Source organism: Electrophorus electricus, chromosome 16 (genome assembly GCF_013358815.1).
Source record: "Electrophorus electricus isolate fEleEle1 chromosome 16, fEleEle1.pri, whole genome shotgun sequence".
Classification (NCBI taxonomy): Eukaryota; Metazoa; Chordata; class Actinopteri; order Gymnotiformes; family Gymnotidae; genus Electrophorus; species Electrophorus electricus.
Window position 1 is genome coordinate 16785625 of NC_049550.1, and position 15406 is coordinate 16801030.

At 37.5% G+C, this 15406-nt stretch overlaps 1 protein-coding gene and 1 long non-coding RNA gene across 2 annotated transcripts; both read left to right on the forward strand.

Moving 5' to 3' along the window:
• The first annotated feature begins 5822 nt into the window (after window positions 1–5822).
• On the forward strand, window positions 5823–7041 carry LOC118242765. The gene is made up of 3 exons (XR_004777027.1): window positions 5823–5850; window positions 6300–6349; window positions 6679–7041. It is a non-coding gene; the product is annotated as an uncharacterized LOC118242765 (long non-coding RNA).
• A 2819-nt stretch (window positions 7042–9860) lies between these two features.
• On the forward strand, window positions 9861–10371 carry LOC118242667 (CMRF35-like molecule 1). The gene is made up of 2 exons (XM_035534726.1): window positions 9861–9900; window positions 10058–10371. Exons 1-2 carry the CDS (start codon window positions 9861–9863, stop codon window positions 10369–10371), a joined length of 354 nt encoding a protein of 117 aa, XP_035390619.1.
• Window positions 10372–15406: the final 5035 nt, after the last annotated feature.

Here is a 15406-nt window from a genome sequence, read left to right on the forward strand (position 1 = left end):
TGCTCTTTCCTGTAGATGTTACTCACAGCTATCAAGAGGAAGTGAGCTCCAGCTGCTGCTGGATTCAGCACTTAGCCGATTTTGTTGTCCTGTAGTAAACTACAGCTGTTTGGCAACATGCCAATATCATATTTCTAATAAGGTGAAAGGTTAGAGGATCTTCCCATTTGAGTTTTATTTAGTAATATGCTGGTTATAATTTAAATGTGTGCTTCACTTTAGAACAAATGTGACTACGAGTATACATCAGCTCCACACTGGTACCTTTTATTGACTTCCACAGTGAGGCCTCTGATCTTCCTGTTCTACACATTTCAAAATGCATTTCTGATTCAGTCAACACACAGTGGCAATGAACTGCTAATCAAACTATCTTTGAGTTTGTGTTAACTCTTTAAGTCTCATCTTTGCACTTCATGGCGACTCCCAAATATCCAGTTACGTTTGTTGAGACCCCAGTAAGATCTAAAAATTCACCAAAAGTGACCATCTAAACAAAGACTATATTTGACCCTGCTGATAATAATGATTAAAGGTTGATTTTCATACCTGAGATCACGTGCAGTGTGAAGATGAGAAGAATCTTCATTCTGAGTTCAGCTTTATGTTTACTGCCTCCAATTCCTAGATTAGATGTGTGTTAGAGATTGTGTGTGTCTGTCTGTGTAGGTCCCTGCCACTGTAGCTGGGCTTACTAACTCTGTTCATCTTCTTATGGCTTAACTCATATGAAAAAACTCTCATTTCTGTTTTTGAGGGCAGTGAAAAATAGAATGGCATTAATAGAATGGCCTTAAACCTCATATTACAGAGAGAAACATGCATCTAAAACTCTCTCTCTCTCTCTCTCTCTCTCTCTCTCTCTCTCTCTCTCTCTCTCTCTCTCTCTCTCTCTCACTCTCACACTCTCTCACTCTCACACTCTCTCTCTCTCCCTCTCTCTCTCTCACTCTCTCTCTCAGCTCAGCAGTCAAGGGGACTTGTCCCTCCACACTTGCACACCCTGTCATGAAGAGATGTAGACCAGGATGAGTTCTCCATCCCACACACCCTGCACTCCACCCTTTTCTACTTTACCAAGACAGTAGAGACAGTCTGGGTTTGACTGCCTTTATGTATCTGAGTCTTGTGTTCATGCCTTTTCTGTGGTTCTGGGTGTGACAGTGAATTTTTACTTATATTTTTGTATTTCTAGAATGCTAGAATACATTTATATTATAAATAAGCAGAGGAGGAAGAAGAACTGGAATTTCATTGGCCTCATCCCCCATTTTAACCATTTTAACCAATAACAGTTTTAATCATAGAAATGATGGTTTGTTCCACAACACCATGTTTACACTAATCTAGTGTCTTATTTGTCTATATGATGCTAAGTCTAAGTGATCATAGGCTGTTAGTGGATGCTGTCCAAACAGTAATTTCAGCCCTGTAGACAGTGCCTGGCACTCTGCCCCCTGCTGCTGGGTGAAAGACCTCAGTGGTAGCTTGCTGGTTGAGGTACTTGACGTGTAATTGGATGGTCGCTGGTTCAAGCCCTGCCATTATTGGACCTCTGAGGAAGGCCTTTAACCCTCAACTTGTCATAAGTGTAAATTGCTTTGGATAAAAGAATCAGCTCAATACTATAAATATACAATAGTGTCTGAAGTTCCTAAGTGAATGTTGAATGTGTTTAACCAAATAGATCTTCTATATAAATATGGTCCACTATTTATTATGAACACACATGATTGCTACTAGCTCTGTAAGCCTAGAACTCAAAACTGCCTGCCACACCACTATATCAGACAACTAGATTAGCTAGTTAATTCTGCTAATAACATGCAGAAACTGTCTTTTACATTTCAATGTGTAGGCCCTACTAATTTAGTTATTGTGACATAGAGGAAGTAGCTTCACTATAGCTTTGGATCTCATACCTTGTATTAATAACACATCCAGTAAAAAGTTCTTACCCACTTCCTGAGTACATCATTATTTCATATGTGCTGCAGCCCTTTAGTTTACTGCCCTGGAAACTTGAACAAACATTGTACTCATTATTATTATGATGTATTGTAACTGCATCTACTTCTTTGGATGCAGTGACTGTGAGATGCTCACTTACTTTTAATACTTATCTCCTTCATACAGAAACCCAAAAAGCCATTTCAATTCTCTGCTCTGTGTCTGCAGAATGGAAATAATCTTTAATAGTTGTGTACTTTAAGTTAAAATCTGTACTAGCCTGACTTACAAGTTACTGATCATTTTTTGATATTACCTTGAGTGCAATATCCATCCCTGCTCAAATGTTCTGAACTGTATCTTCTGTAGGTAATTGGTAATTTCATGCTGCACTCTATTTTCTTCAGGTCAGTTTCCTTCATGTAATTTGTTCACTGTACTATATTTCTTCTGTTGTTTCCTACATTTTATACATGATGTCACCACCTTTCAGCGTACTGCTGTAATAAGAATATGAGCTCATCCCAAATTTGTTTGGAAACTCAAATATTTAAAATGTGAACATTTTACAGACATTTTAAAAAGTTTTTCTTTTATTTATTATTTTCCCTCATGAGCTGTTCACTATGTGGTTTGTAAGCACAAAGAAAGGTGTTTCCCCATCTAGTCGGGAAAAATGATGGAACTCCTGGATGTTTTGTGCTACTGAGCCACGGTGGTGTGGACATCACGTGACCTCAGAGCCCTTTGCACATAATTGATGGTTCAATAGAGCCACTGAGCGTTTAGCCCCGCCCACTGCTGCTGCCAATACGGTACAACATTCTAAGCACATTATTTACATTGTAATGCATTATTTACATCATTTACATCAAATATGGCTATCACAATTCAGATCTAGATACTGAATGACTTCAAGTACAAAGATAAAACACTGGCTCAAACACAAACAAAGCTGTAACCTTGCACACATTTTAATTAAATCAAATATCCATGATCAAGTTGCCAGTCTGATACAGCTCACCAGTACTGGTCAGAGTCCTGATCTGTTACATGTCTGATGGTCAGTGTGAAGATTTGCTTTGTTCTATCATCATATAGAGACATGTGTCACTCATTTATCCATCTCACACTCTCTTTAACTGATGTTTATAAGACAGGCTAATGTTAGAATAGAAAGATCTTCTGTCCATTTTAATGGCATATTAAGTGCCAGGATATGCAGTTATTATTAATAATTGTTATTTGATTAGAATATTTATCAGAATGTTCATGCTGTGGAAAGTCCATTAGAAAGTCTGGCATGTAAGAAGAACCGTAAGCATCAGCTGATCTTCTCAGTCATTCTGACAGTTTTATGTGTTCAGATGTTTGCAGTGAGTTACTAGTTTCTCAGGAGGAAATGTACAGTCTTCTTTACTTAACAGTCATGCTCCACTTAGGTGGGCTTTAAGTAGATCAGAAGTTTGTCTCTGGAAAAAATGTTAAAACCGTAGAAGGCATATGGTTTATACATAATATATTAACAATGAAAATAAAGCAATCGTCCCTTCACTCGTGAATTATATGATCCACTTTCTCTCTCCTACTTTTCCCCCGCCCTGTTCTCCTAGAAGCCATGCGGTAGCTGCATGTTGCAGGTGTTCCTTCACAAGTGTTGGAATGCTGGTCCAAAATAATGTTAAAATGTACAACGCTCTAAAGCTCTAATCCTAGAATCGCCGCTGCTTCTACTGAATCACTCTTATCCTAGAACCACGGTGATCACTGTAACTTACTCGCTTTGTGCTCTAGATGGTAGTACAGACTTTCTAGCTAAGAACAGCACAGGCTCCGTGACAAAGACAGGCTGGCTGGCCTTATCTTCTTGTAAATTAATTGATTGTTTGATTGACTGTATGATTCTTACTGTGGGTTCCAGAAGTATTCAAATGATCCAGTCAGAATCCACACAAACATGCTGCTGTTTCTCTGCCCCCGTACCACTGACAGTGCTGCAGCTAACAGACAGGGCAGCACACTGGTGACTTGTACTTCCAGCTCTCATCCCCAGCCCCTCCCCCTCTCCCTTACACAGTCTTCATAAAAACATGAAAGAATGCAAGGGTAACCAATTAAAAATGCAAGCCTAGACCCATCCTGTGACATGATTAACAGTGGAATATTCACATGAGTCCTCCTTGAAGGTCTCCCTGGTCACAGCATCACTAAAACTGTCTGCATTCTCTCAAAACTTCACTGATGCATAAATTTGAGCTTCTGCAAACAACCCTTCAGACTGATTTGTATCACACACTGAGGAATCAGAAAGAAATGTGGGTAATTAAGCCGTACAATAAGTGTCCTGATCAGGAGAGTTTGATGGTAGTGGAGCAGTAGTAGAACCAGTATGTGTAAGATCACAGAGGTTTGTGGGTAATTGGACTTAGTCATAAACAGCTTGGGAGGGACCAGAGGGGTTTGTGGGTAGACTGACAGTAGAGTAGACTGTAGGAGCTTTAGTGTCTGAGACAGAATGACTTCTGGTGTCTTTCACACTAGTTCGGTATATGTGATGCATACCTCCTATGGTGTGAACAGCTATGACGAGTTTACCAAATAAATAGATTCGGAAGGTTTATATTATGGAGACAAAGAAGACTCCACTAAAACCTATAAAATGGATACAAAGGGAACGCCTTTTGAAAAGAAAAATGAAATTCAGTAAATGCAAAAGAATGAAGATGGTCCCTCATCATTGCAAATATGGTTATATGATGGTAAGTAAACTTGAACTTATTTTGGTAATACTAATTTAGCATATAAGTTCATCTTATAAGTATTGCAGTTGAAACCAGTATTATTTACAGTATTATACATTTACTGGTCACTTTATTAGACACATAACCATGTTGATGGGTTATCACCTCCATTTGACTGCACTCCAGGACATTTATTATTATTATTATTATTACATTTACATTTGCGGCATTTAGCAGATGCTCTTATCCAGAGCGACTTACAAAAGTGCTTTGTCATTTACTCATAGAATAAATCCTAGTACAGTACAGCAGGTTATTATTACAGGTTATTATTATTATTATTATTATTATTATATTTGTTTTAATTTGTGGGTGGTGGGGTAACAATAATCTGTGTAGCTCTTACTCTGGTACTAGGTCTATCTTGGTATAAAGGCTACAGTTCTATTAAGGATGATCAGTGGAAACTGGATGCACCTGATCTCAGTTTTGAGTGTCATGGCAAAGGCTGTGAATACTTATGTACATGTGATTTTAAAAAATAAATAAATTTGCAAAAATTCCAAACTAACTTTTTTCACTTTGTCATTATGGGGTATTGTGTGTAGAATTATGAGGGAAAAAATGAATTTAATCCATTTTGGAATAATGCTGTAACATAACAAAATCTGGCAAAAGGCAAGTGCTGTGAATACTTTCTGGATGCACTGTATATTCTCTATGAAAACAGCTGGGTTGAGAATCAAGATTTAAATCCAGATTGGTCCTTGGGCAATTTTTCAGTACTGATGATAACAATTTGACCTCAGAATGCTTCAATAACCCCTGGTGCAATTAGAAACAACTGAAAAACAATTTGATCAGTAAGTCCTTCTTCTAAGCCAAACTACTAGCAGCATCATTCATTGAATGGAGCTCTTTAATAATGATCAACATCAGCTGTCAGGCATTACAAGAAGTCAACCATTACCACTAAAATAATAATTTGTAATAGGTCCTAATTTGTACATGTAGACAGAGGTCTTGCAGATTATTTATAAAAAAACAAGCTGCACAAATGACAACATGTATTTAAATACATATGTAAAGAAGATATTTGTGTGTACTAAATGTTTCTCATTATGAAAGCTGAGTGGATTAGGAAGATCAACTTAAACAGGTATTTCTGCGTTTTATCAATTTCGCATGTGTTTTTACACACATAAAACTTTTATAAACTAAGACCTCCAGCCTAAGGATGCATGGTGCCATTTTAGTTAAATACATGGGCTCACACACACACACACACACACACACACACACACACACACACACACACACACACCCACACTCACACTCACACACATTTACACACACACACACTCACACACACACACACACACACACACACACACACACACACACACATACACACACTTACACACACACACACACACACACATATTCACACACACACACACACACACACACACACACACATTCACACACACACACACTCACACACACACACACACACACACACACACACATACACACACACACACACAGAAAAATACACTCTGTACATTGCTATCTCATAATAATATAACTTCTCTTGTTGTTTTGCAGGCATGACAGAGCTGATCCTTGTAGGTTCAATGCCAATCAGCACTAGACAGGTATCAGGCCTTGATCTAAACCACATGCCATCCAGTGGACAGGGACAGTACTGAGGACAAAGTCAAATGTGATGCTAATACTGTTGTATACCTACTCTCTCCCAGAATTTTGTTAATGTTTCTGAAGGACACTCAATCTATTAAGGAGACTAGATATGCATTTAAAATGGCTGCAGAACACTGAGTAAAGTGGTACTATGCAAACTTCTCTATAGCTACAATATTTGTGCTATAACAATTCCACAGTAATGTAGAAGGTTTCAACATATTTTAGCTTGACTGCCTTGATTAACGCAGATAGAACCTTTATACAAATTGTTCTTCTGCAGAATGAGTGCATCTATCAGGAGATTGAAGATCAGGAGCTGAGTACTGCAGTAACGTCCACACTCACCACTGTCTACAGCACAGTGGGGTCTTCACACACTGTAATCTACTCCAGTGTAGATGAACCATCTGACTCCATCACATACTGCACTGTAAATGTGTCTCAGCAAAGCACAACCCATGCACTAAACTCCAATGAAGCTGAGGACTCTGTGATTTACTCCAAAATGACCTTCTAAGTTTAACCAAAAAACCCAGTCTGTCCACAGTCATCAACAGAGCAACACATAAGACTGAACAACGGCTCATTTAATCATCCATTTAAAGGCTGCAAACAGTTGACAACTCAGAAAAACTTTTTCCTTGGAAACTTAATATCTATCATAACAGTCTATGCATGGCTGACTTGGGGAGGTGCAAGCCACAGAGTAAGTGTGAGGAGGAGAAGAGTAAATATTTGTCGGTATTCGGATCTCCTTACTCAACTTGTGGAGCTGGCAGTACTGCACTGTTTAAAACTCTCAAAGGAACGTTTGCCAGTGAGCTGATTCTGCACACAGGACTCTCAGTAATAATATAATAATATACATGTATCATGTAAATGTTATTCTGTTTGTTCTGTTTTTGTGGCAGTGGAATTTACCTGATGAGTTCAGGAGGAAACAGTGCCATCTGGTGGAAATAATATGCTTTTTATATTAATATGCTTTCTGATATATTAAAGGTTTTCGTGTGTAAAAAACCTTTTACAAGCTAAAATAAATTGTCCAAGTGGATCTAATAACAGGGTGCCTAAGACAGACTCTAACAAGAAATTATGTGAAATGTATGCCTACTGTATGTGTATGTGTTTGCATGCGCATATATGTGTGTGTGTGTGTGTGTGTGTGTGTGTGTGTGTGTGTGTGTGTGTGTGTGCTTGTGAATTAAAGAAAAATGACAAAGTGAGGGAAAATAGGAGAAGGTGACTGTATATTTTAAACTCTGTATAACACAAAACACTTCCCTCAGTACTTAGTTATTCCAAAATCACAGACAGACACACCCAGTTCAGCACAAATGGCAGCCACACCCTACTCCTGCTGAACTGACCAGAGTATGTTTACAAGGGAGTCTATTGTAACAGGTACCACCTTAGGCCTTTTAAAAAGCAACATCACTGGTGTCAATAAACTACAGGTTTATTAATGCAATTTAACAACCATAAATGTACATACATACATATACACACACTAACACATTGTTCTGCATCGTACTAGTGCTGAAGTCAAACCTCACACAAATAAACTATGCACTCCTGTTGCAGTCTTGCACATTATCCTACTTGCTGCTAGAGTACTGTACTAAACCAGCACTGTACTCTGAACTGTTCTGGCTGCTACCGGTGACTGCTATGTTCAGTATAGCATGTCACTGATTCCTATGCACAACTTGCTTTACATATGCCCAGTGCTGTGTACTGGACTAAATAATTGTACTGTCTACTCATTTTGTATTTGTGCTGTTCTGTATTTATTATTGTTTATTTAATGACATTTTTGCGCTATATTGGACTGTTTGCACTTGTGTTGCATGTTGTCTGTTGCACTGTTGTTTTGTGTTGCACCATGGTCCTGGAGGAACATTGTCTCATTTTTGTTGTGTACTTGTATATAGCTGAAATGACAATAAAACCTCTTTGAACTTTGAACTTTGAACTTGAATAAAGTAAAATACAATGAGAGGAAAATCTGGTTCTGCATTTCAAGCACAAAGGGCTTCTCTGACATTTAACGTGGTCACCATCACACATGTGCATAAATCACTTCATCAATACAATTCACGATATTTTAGTTCATTTCCACAGCACGCCTAATAAATCCCTGCCATAAAATTAATTGCACTCACACCATTCAGATGAGGAAAAAACACACAAGTAAAACCTCATTTTACTGTGTGATTATTTTTCCTCAGAAAGACATGATAAGTTATTAGGGTATACAGTCTATGCTGACAAACCTGTTGCACTCAGAGATTAAGTGGGTAGACATACTCTACTGCAGCTGTACTCGTACTGTAGCTGCAGTGATGCTCACTGAACTCTAGATGGCAGTACTGTTATGCTGTACTGTAGCATGGACCTTTGACTAACTGGGAATATCTTAACCTCCTCCCCTTCCTCTAGGGGGTACAGTCCCTGCTTCTCATAGGTGTGTGAGTGATTTGATTGTAACATGCTGGTTTCTATCTGTAAAGAGTCCTTGGGTTTGAGAAAGGTACTATATAAATGTGTCAGATAAGTGAAAGTTTGAAGTTTGGATACATTAAACTCTACTGGGTAAAATTGCTACAGGGGAATGGGGACCAGACAGAGGGCCCAATTTAGCAATGCCAGTTTGCACAAAACATTTTTACCACTAAATGGCACAGTGGTGCAGCAGAGTGTACAACTGTGGAAACAGCTACCAATAACTGTACAGCTCTTTGTTTGTGACAATGTGCCAAACAAAACATGAAATGTTTTTAACCTAAATGGAAACAAACAAATACATAAGATTAGTTTGTCATTATCACAGACTATTTAGGACAGACAGCATCTGAGACCTTAGTCTTTGTCATAGCAACACAGACACATACAATACAGTTGCTGCTTTGGTCTGATGTACAGTAAAGCAAAAAGTATAAAGTAAAGGAAAGCACAACAGTATATATTGAAATAATGACACACACAGGAAAAGGTGCAGGGAGGCTTAGAAATGTGAGTCTGAGAAAAAAAAAAAAGGAAGTGGCAGGAGCTCATTGTGGGTTTTTTGTTTTTCTGAACATGTATATTGTTTATAAAACACCTGGACAAAACATGTCCAAGACTTCCTTCACATCATTGTTTAACATCAGTGTGTTCACCACTGTGTGTGAGGTCACATTAGGACTTAGGTGATGGCTCTCCAGATATATACTACACCTGATCTAGGACTACGCCACACTCTCAGTGAACTCAGTTCAGTCACACTCTGAAAGAAAGATAGAAAGAGAGAAAAGAGAAAGAAATGAGAAATCCAAAGACAGAGAGAAGAGCTCTGAAAAAATGTGAGAGAATAGAGGCGGTGATTGGTTACACACACCACTTTAAGCAGTGATGAGAACTGAAGGGGGACGTGTCAGACTATGAGACAGTTCTCACAGAACTCTAACCACCCAGTTCAACATGTGGACACTTATACTCGTCTTGTCCAGTCTATTCCCAGGTGAGTTGTCCATTTACTGCTCACTATCATCAGACAGGTTCAGCACATTATTAGTTTACCTGCCACACAGAGAGGGACTTGGTAGTGAAGTGAATAGTCATAACAGTGGATCTTCTGCATGTACTGTACCTTACTAACATAATGATTTATTTTACAGCTGTAACTGCTGCTGTAACTACAGTAACTGGATACAAGGGCCGTTCAGTTCAGATCAGATGCCCCTATAAGTCTGGATATGAAACCCACTTGAAGTACCTCTGCAGAGGAGAGTGTTATACTTTCCAGACTAAAGACATCCCTGTTGATTCTAAAACTGCTAAAGACAAGAGTGATGACACAGCAGCCAGAGTCTTCACTGTCACCATCACTGATCTGAGATCAGTGGATGGAGGAAAATACTGGTGTGCGACAGAGCAGACACTGCGTGATGACTACACAGAGATTCTGTTAGTGGTTAAAGTGGGTGAGTGATGAGCAGATGAGGACAATGATGATGATGATGATGATGATGATGATGATGATGATGATGCTGATGATGATGATGATGATGATGATGATGATGATTAACTGAGGCAATTATGTGAAGTTGGGATTTATAATACATAAAAAAGCAAGATTTTTGTGTGTACTGAATATGAGAAATATTTGAAATTTAGAAGTCTGTTTCACCTATGAATGTTATTGTCTCACACACCACCTACACCCCTCCAACACCTGATCCCAGCACATTGGTGTATACTGAGTCCACATGGTCATCTGGAGGTAGGCAGAGATAGAAGGTAGACATCTATCTATTTACATGCCTAACAAGGGGTTATGCTGTTTTAAGCCACAACATTGCTAGGTTACCACTGTTGGACCCCTGAGCAAGGCCACTCTCATTTGCACATGTACTTGTTCACTGTAAGCTTTTCTTTTTTTGAATAAACACTAACATTAAATGCTGTAGAAAATTTTCTCTGGATGATGTAACAGAAGGCTGAGTCTTCAGTATTACCATCACTGATCTGAGATCAGAGGATGGAGGAATATACTGGTGAGTGACGGTGTAAACACTGATTGACCAATACACAGAGTGTGATTAAAAGTGGTCAGTGTAAGATAGAGGACACTAAATTAATTCTTACTATTAGAATATATACATATTCTTAAACACTGATACTATCCTGCTAAATAGTACCTCAACAGGAATATAGAAATATAATCAAATAATCACTGTGAGTATGAATAGCTTCACATGGACCAAGTAGGCAAGTAGTTTAATGGTTCATATATGTTGGGCTGTTTTTATACACTTTGAGTTCGGCAGTTCTTTAACATGAGAGAGAGAGACAGAAATAATGAGAGAGAAAACAAGCACAGCACCACCATAGAACAGAGAGAGACACAGGAAGTCTTGCCATGGTTACATATGAGTTTGAGCCATGCGACTGACCACTGCAGGTTAGAGTGTGAAGAGCTTCTGTTTTCTATAACTGTCATGTCTCATGTCCAGCTGAGATGTTTGTCCTTAGCATTTTACAGTAGCATTCACTTCTTTAAAATGAACCCTCTGTAATAATGGCTTTCTGCTTGCAGTTATCTGTGATTCATGCAAGATCATTAGCTAAATGTAATCATTGTTTTCCACTGACAAACAATTTTTTTTCCTGAACATGGTTGTGAGCTCCTGTCCAATGTCTCTAAGTAAGATTTAAGTAACACTGGATTTTTGAGAAACTTAATGTTTCAGCTGTAATGTCATATTTTAATACTTTCATCTGCATCTTTATAAAATAATTAACATTAAATTCTAAGATGAATGGAATATATCTACTTGTATATTTCCTGAAACCGTTAGAGTGTAATCTCACTGGTGTAGATTCCTGTGAGCTGTTCCTAAGCCATTTCAGTGGATAGCAAACTACACTCTATTACCTAGGAAGATATGCTTCTGTGAAATACAAAACTCACCACAAACTTATAGAAACTGAATTAATTATGGTAAAGAGTAAAAGCTAAAAACCTCTCTGTCAGTTTAGATGGCAGGCAGGGCCGTGAATAACATCACTAAAGGGACTCTATCATACCACACATCCCTGTCACCTCGCCCTCACACACTCATTCCTACACACTTTACACACACAGTATAACAGCAAAGCATACATGTACATCACTACTTCTGTAGCATCTGCATGTCTACAACTATAACCCCAGGCTTACTGCTAGAGGAACCCCCCCCCAAAAAAAATAAAAATAAATAAATAAATAAATAATAAAAAAAAATACCAATACACGGTTAATATGATAATATCTTTCAGTAGGCATAGGTTTTCATCAGTGATCATGCTGTCAGTGAGTGTCATGTTCCCTCCTTTCTGTCACAGTCATGGGTGGGAATAACAGAAGTGGGCCACAGAAACAACATGCTGTAAAAATGCACAGTCAATGTTCAGAGGGAGATTCAACTTTGTTATTGCTCCAGTACAGTACAGTACCTATAATGTGTGCTCTCTCTGACACATACAGTATGTACTTCTCTTACAATGAGTATGCTCACCACAACTTGTGCAATATAAAGTGCTGAAAATGTTCCAAAAAATATGAACTCTGCAAAGTGCATTTTGTTGCCTGTACTTGTCATGACCTGCATGACTTTTTGCTCTCTGTGTGCATATTTCCTTGTACAGTATTTCCAGGTCTGGCTGTATACTTCTCTATTGGTGCTGGTTTAGTCTTGATAACTGCTGGTGTGATTATAGCAGTCTACTGCAGAATAAAGAAAAAAGGTAAAATGCACTTTAAATTACAAATATAAGATGAACATATGCTAAACATATTCTGAATTACACTCAATCGTTAGTGAAGAGTTTGGTGTGTAGACACTGCAGCACAGTGACTATGAAATAAGGTTCAGAATGACCTTTTGAATTCAGGGGTGTTTATGTTGGTGAACCACACAGGAATCTTGTCTTCAGAAAATGAGAAACATACTCGCATACATGCTCAGATAAATATTCAGATACATGATCACTTACATGTGGGAATCTGTTCAGGTTCTTGTCCTGGCCAGTCGAGATCATTCCACTCTTTAGCTTTAAAAAAGGCTCCATCTGAACACAGCAGTATGTTTATGGTTATTGTTGTCCTGTAAGATAAAACAACACAGAGTCTTGAAACATCTGGATGATGGGAGCAGTTAAGATGCTTTGTGGAAGTCGCTGTTGTAGAACAGTACAGATGTTTACATATGCTTTTTATAACATGTAGCTTGACCTTTCTGTTCTTCAGTACCACTTCATCAGTGGTTTATCTCTTATTGCAAACCCTTATGTTGGAAAGTTGTTTGTTGTTTTCTTTCACACAACTATATCTTGAACTATATCTATATCTTGTTTGTTATCTGATTTCCGGTATAAATGTGTGTATCATTTAATTAATGCCTATAGTATCCACTATAATTGTAGAAAACTTGTTTCAGCCCAAATCCAATATACTGAAGTTGGAGATCAGAGCAAAAACCAAGCCAAAAAACCCTTATGGACAAATTCAATTGGTAGAGTCTGTATTAATACTCAGTGTATTAAAACTAAATATATGAATTCTCTGTCTGTTAATACTCAATGTGTTAATACTCAGTAGTGTTAATACTCAGTGTGTTAATACTCAGTCTGTTAATACTCAGTGTGTTAATACTCAGTGTGTTAATACTCAGTGTATTAATACTCAGTGTTACTCAGTGTGTTAATACTCAGTGTGTTAAAACTCAGTGTGTTAATTATCTGTCTGTTAATACTCAGTGTGTTAATACTCAGTGTTAAAACTCAGTGTGTTAATTCTCTGTCTGTTAATACTCAGTAGTGTTAATACTCAGTGTATTAATACTCAATGTGTTACTCAGTGTGTTAATACTCAGTGTGTTAATACTCGGTGTTAATACTCAGTGTGTTAATTATCTGTCTGTTAATCCTCAGTAGTGTTAATACTCAGTTTGTTAATACTTACTCAGCTTTACTACACCTCTACTTTTTCTCTGTTGCCCTCATTTTCTCCCTACAGACCCAGAGACAGTAACACAGTCTAGAGAGGTGGGTACAAAGTCACATGATAAAATATGATCACATGATTTGCATCAGTCATTCGTTAGACACATATCTACATCTGTTACATTTTAATTTGATCCGTTTTAGATAAATGAAGATTATGTAAACATCTCACCAAATTTTGCTTTTCAAAATAACCAATCAGAGTCTGTCTATCAGAATTTTGGCCTCAAAATTAATCATTAAGATTCAGTGTAATATGTCTGAGCCCAGAGACTAACCACAATCAATTTAGTCTAAAGAAGATGGATCATTTAGTTAAAAGCTTCAGAGGTGTCTTATATTTACCAGCTCACTACTGTTCACCTGTGTAACTGATCACCTGTGTACCTTATCACCTGTGTACCTGTACATGCTGTTTCGTTGACTGATTTATGTAAGCATTGCATAACTCTACTTAATTACAAGAGTAAGTAATTACATTACAGCAATACAACCTATTACATTTACCACAGTGGTCTCTCTATAGAGAGGTAAAGTATTACAATTAAACAAATAACAGACAGTATGATTTTGTTCAGTATAAATCTAAATGACAGTGCGTATCACCATGTCAGCTCCAACAATACTGACCCAGACAACACAACTGATTCCATCTTTGACTCATTATTCAATCAGCCTGTGTGCAAGGAAGAATTTAGGACCCGATCCAGAATCCCTCACATTAATAATATGTAATGTGTTCAGTGTTTGTTGAAGCTTCTGGAGCACGCAGTAGACCTAAGGGTAGCAGCTCACACTGAAAGAGTAACAGACCACACGTCACAGGAAGTGGTGTGCCATGCTCTTTGGAAAAGTAATTAATAATATTAGTCAGAGAAAAGGAAGTGGTAAAGACAAAGTGCACATAATGTGTAAAGTACATATAATATATAGACAAATATACACATAGTGTTTAAAGTACATATATATATATATATATATATCTATATATATATATATATATATATATATATATATATATATATATATATATATAACCAATATATATATATATATATATAAATGTTCACATTATGTTTAAAGTGCATATGATATATAGACAAACTTACACGTAATGTATGTACTCTTCAATGTAAAATAATGTTGGTTGAAACCAAATGTTCCCCTTAAATAATAGAAACAGTAAAATGTTAAGGTTTAGTTTATGTACTTGAGTTAGGGGAGCTTACACTGTTGCAGATTAATGTCCCCATGTGCTAAACAGAGGCAATAGTGCCATCTAGTGGAAATGTTCTAAAAATTAAAACCCTGTTCTCCTACAGCAGGGTGCAACCTAGTGATGTGTAATAAACACACGAGTGTTCAGACTGAATGTTGTTTCATAGAATTATTACAGAATTTTAATTCCACAAACTTGACAGTCCATGAGCGTACTGAGGAATATACGATTACATTTTTTAAAAATGTAACAATGACCTTCA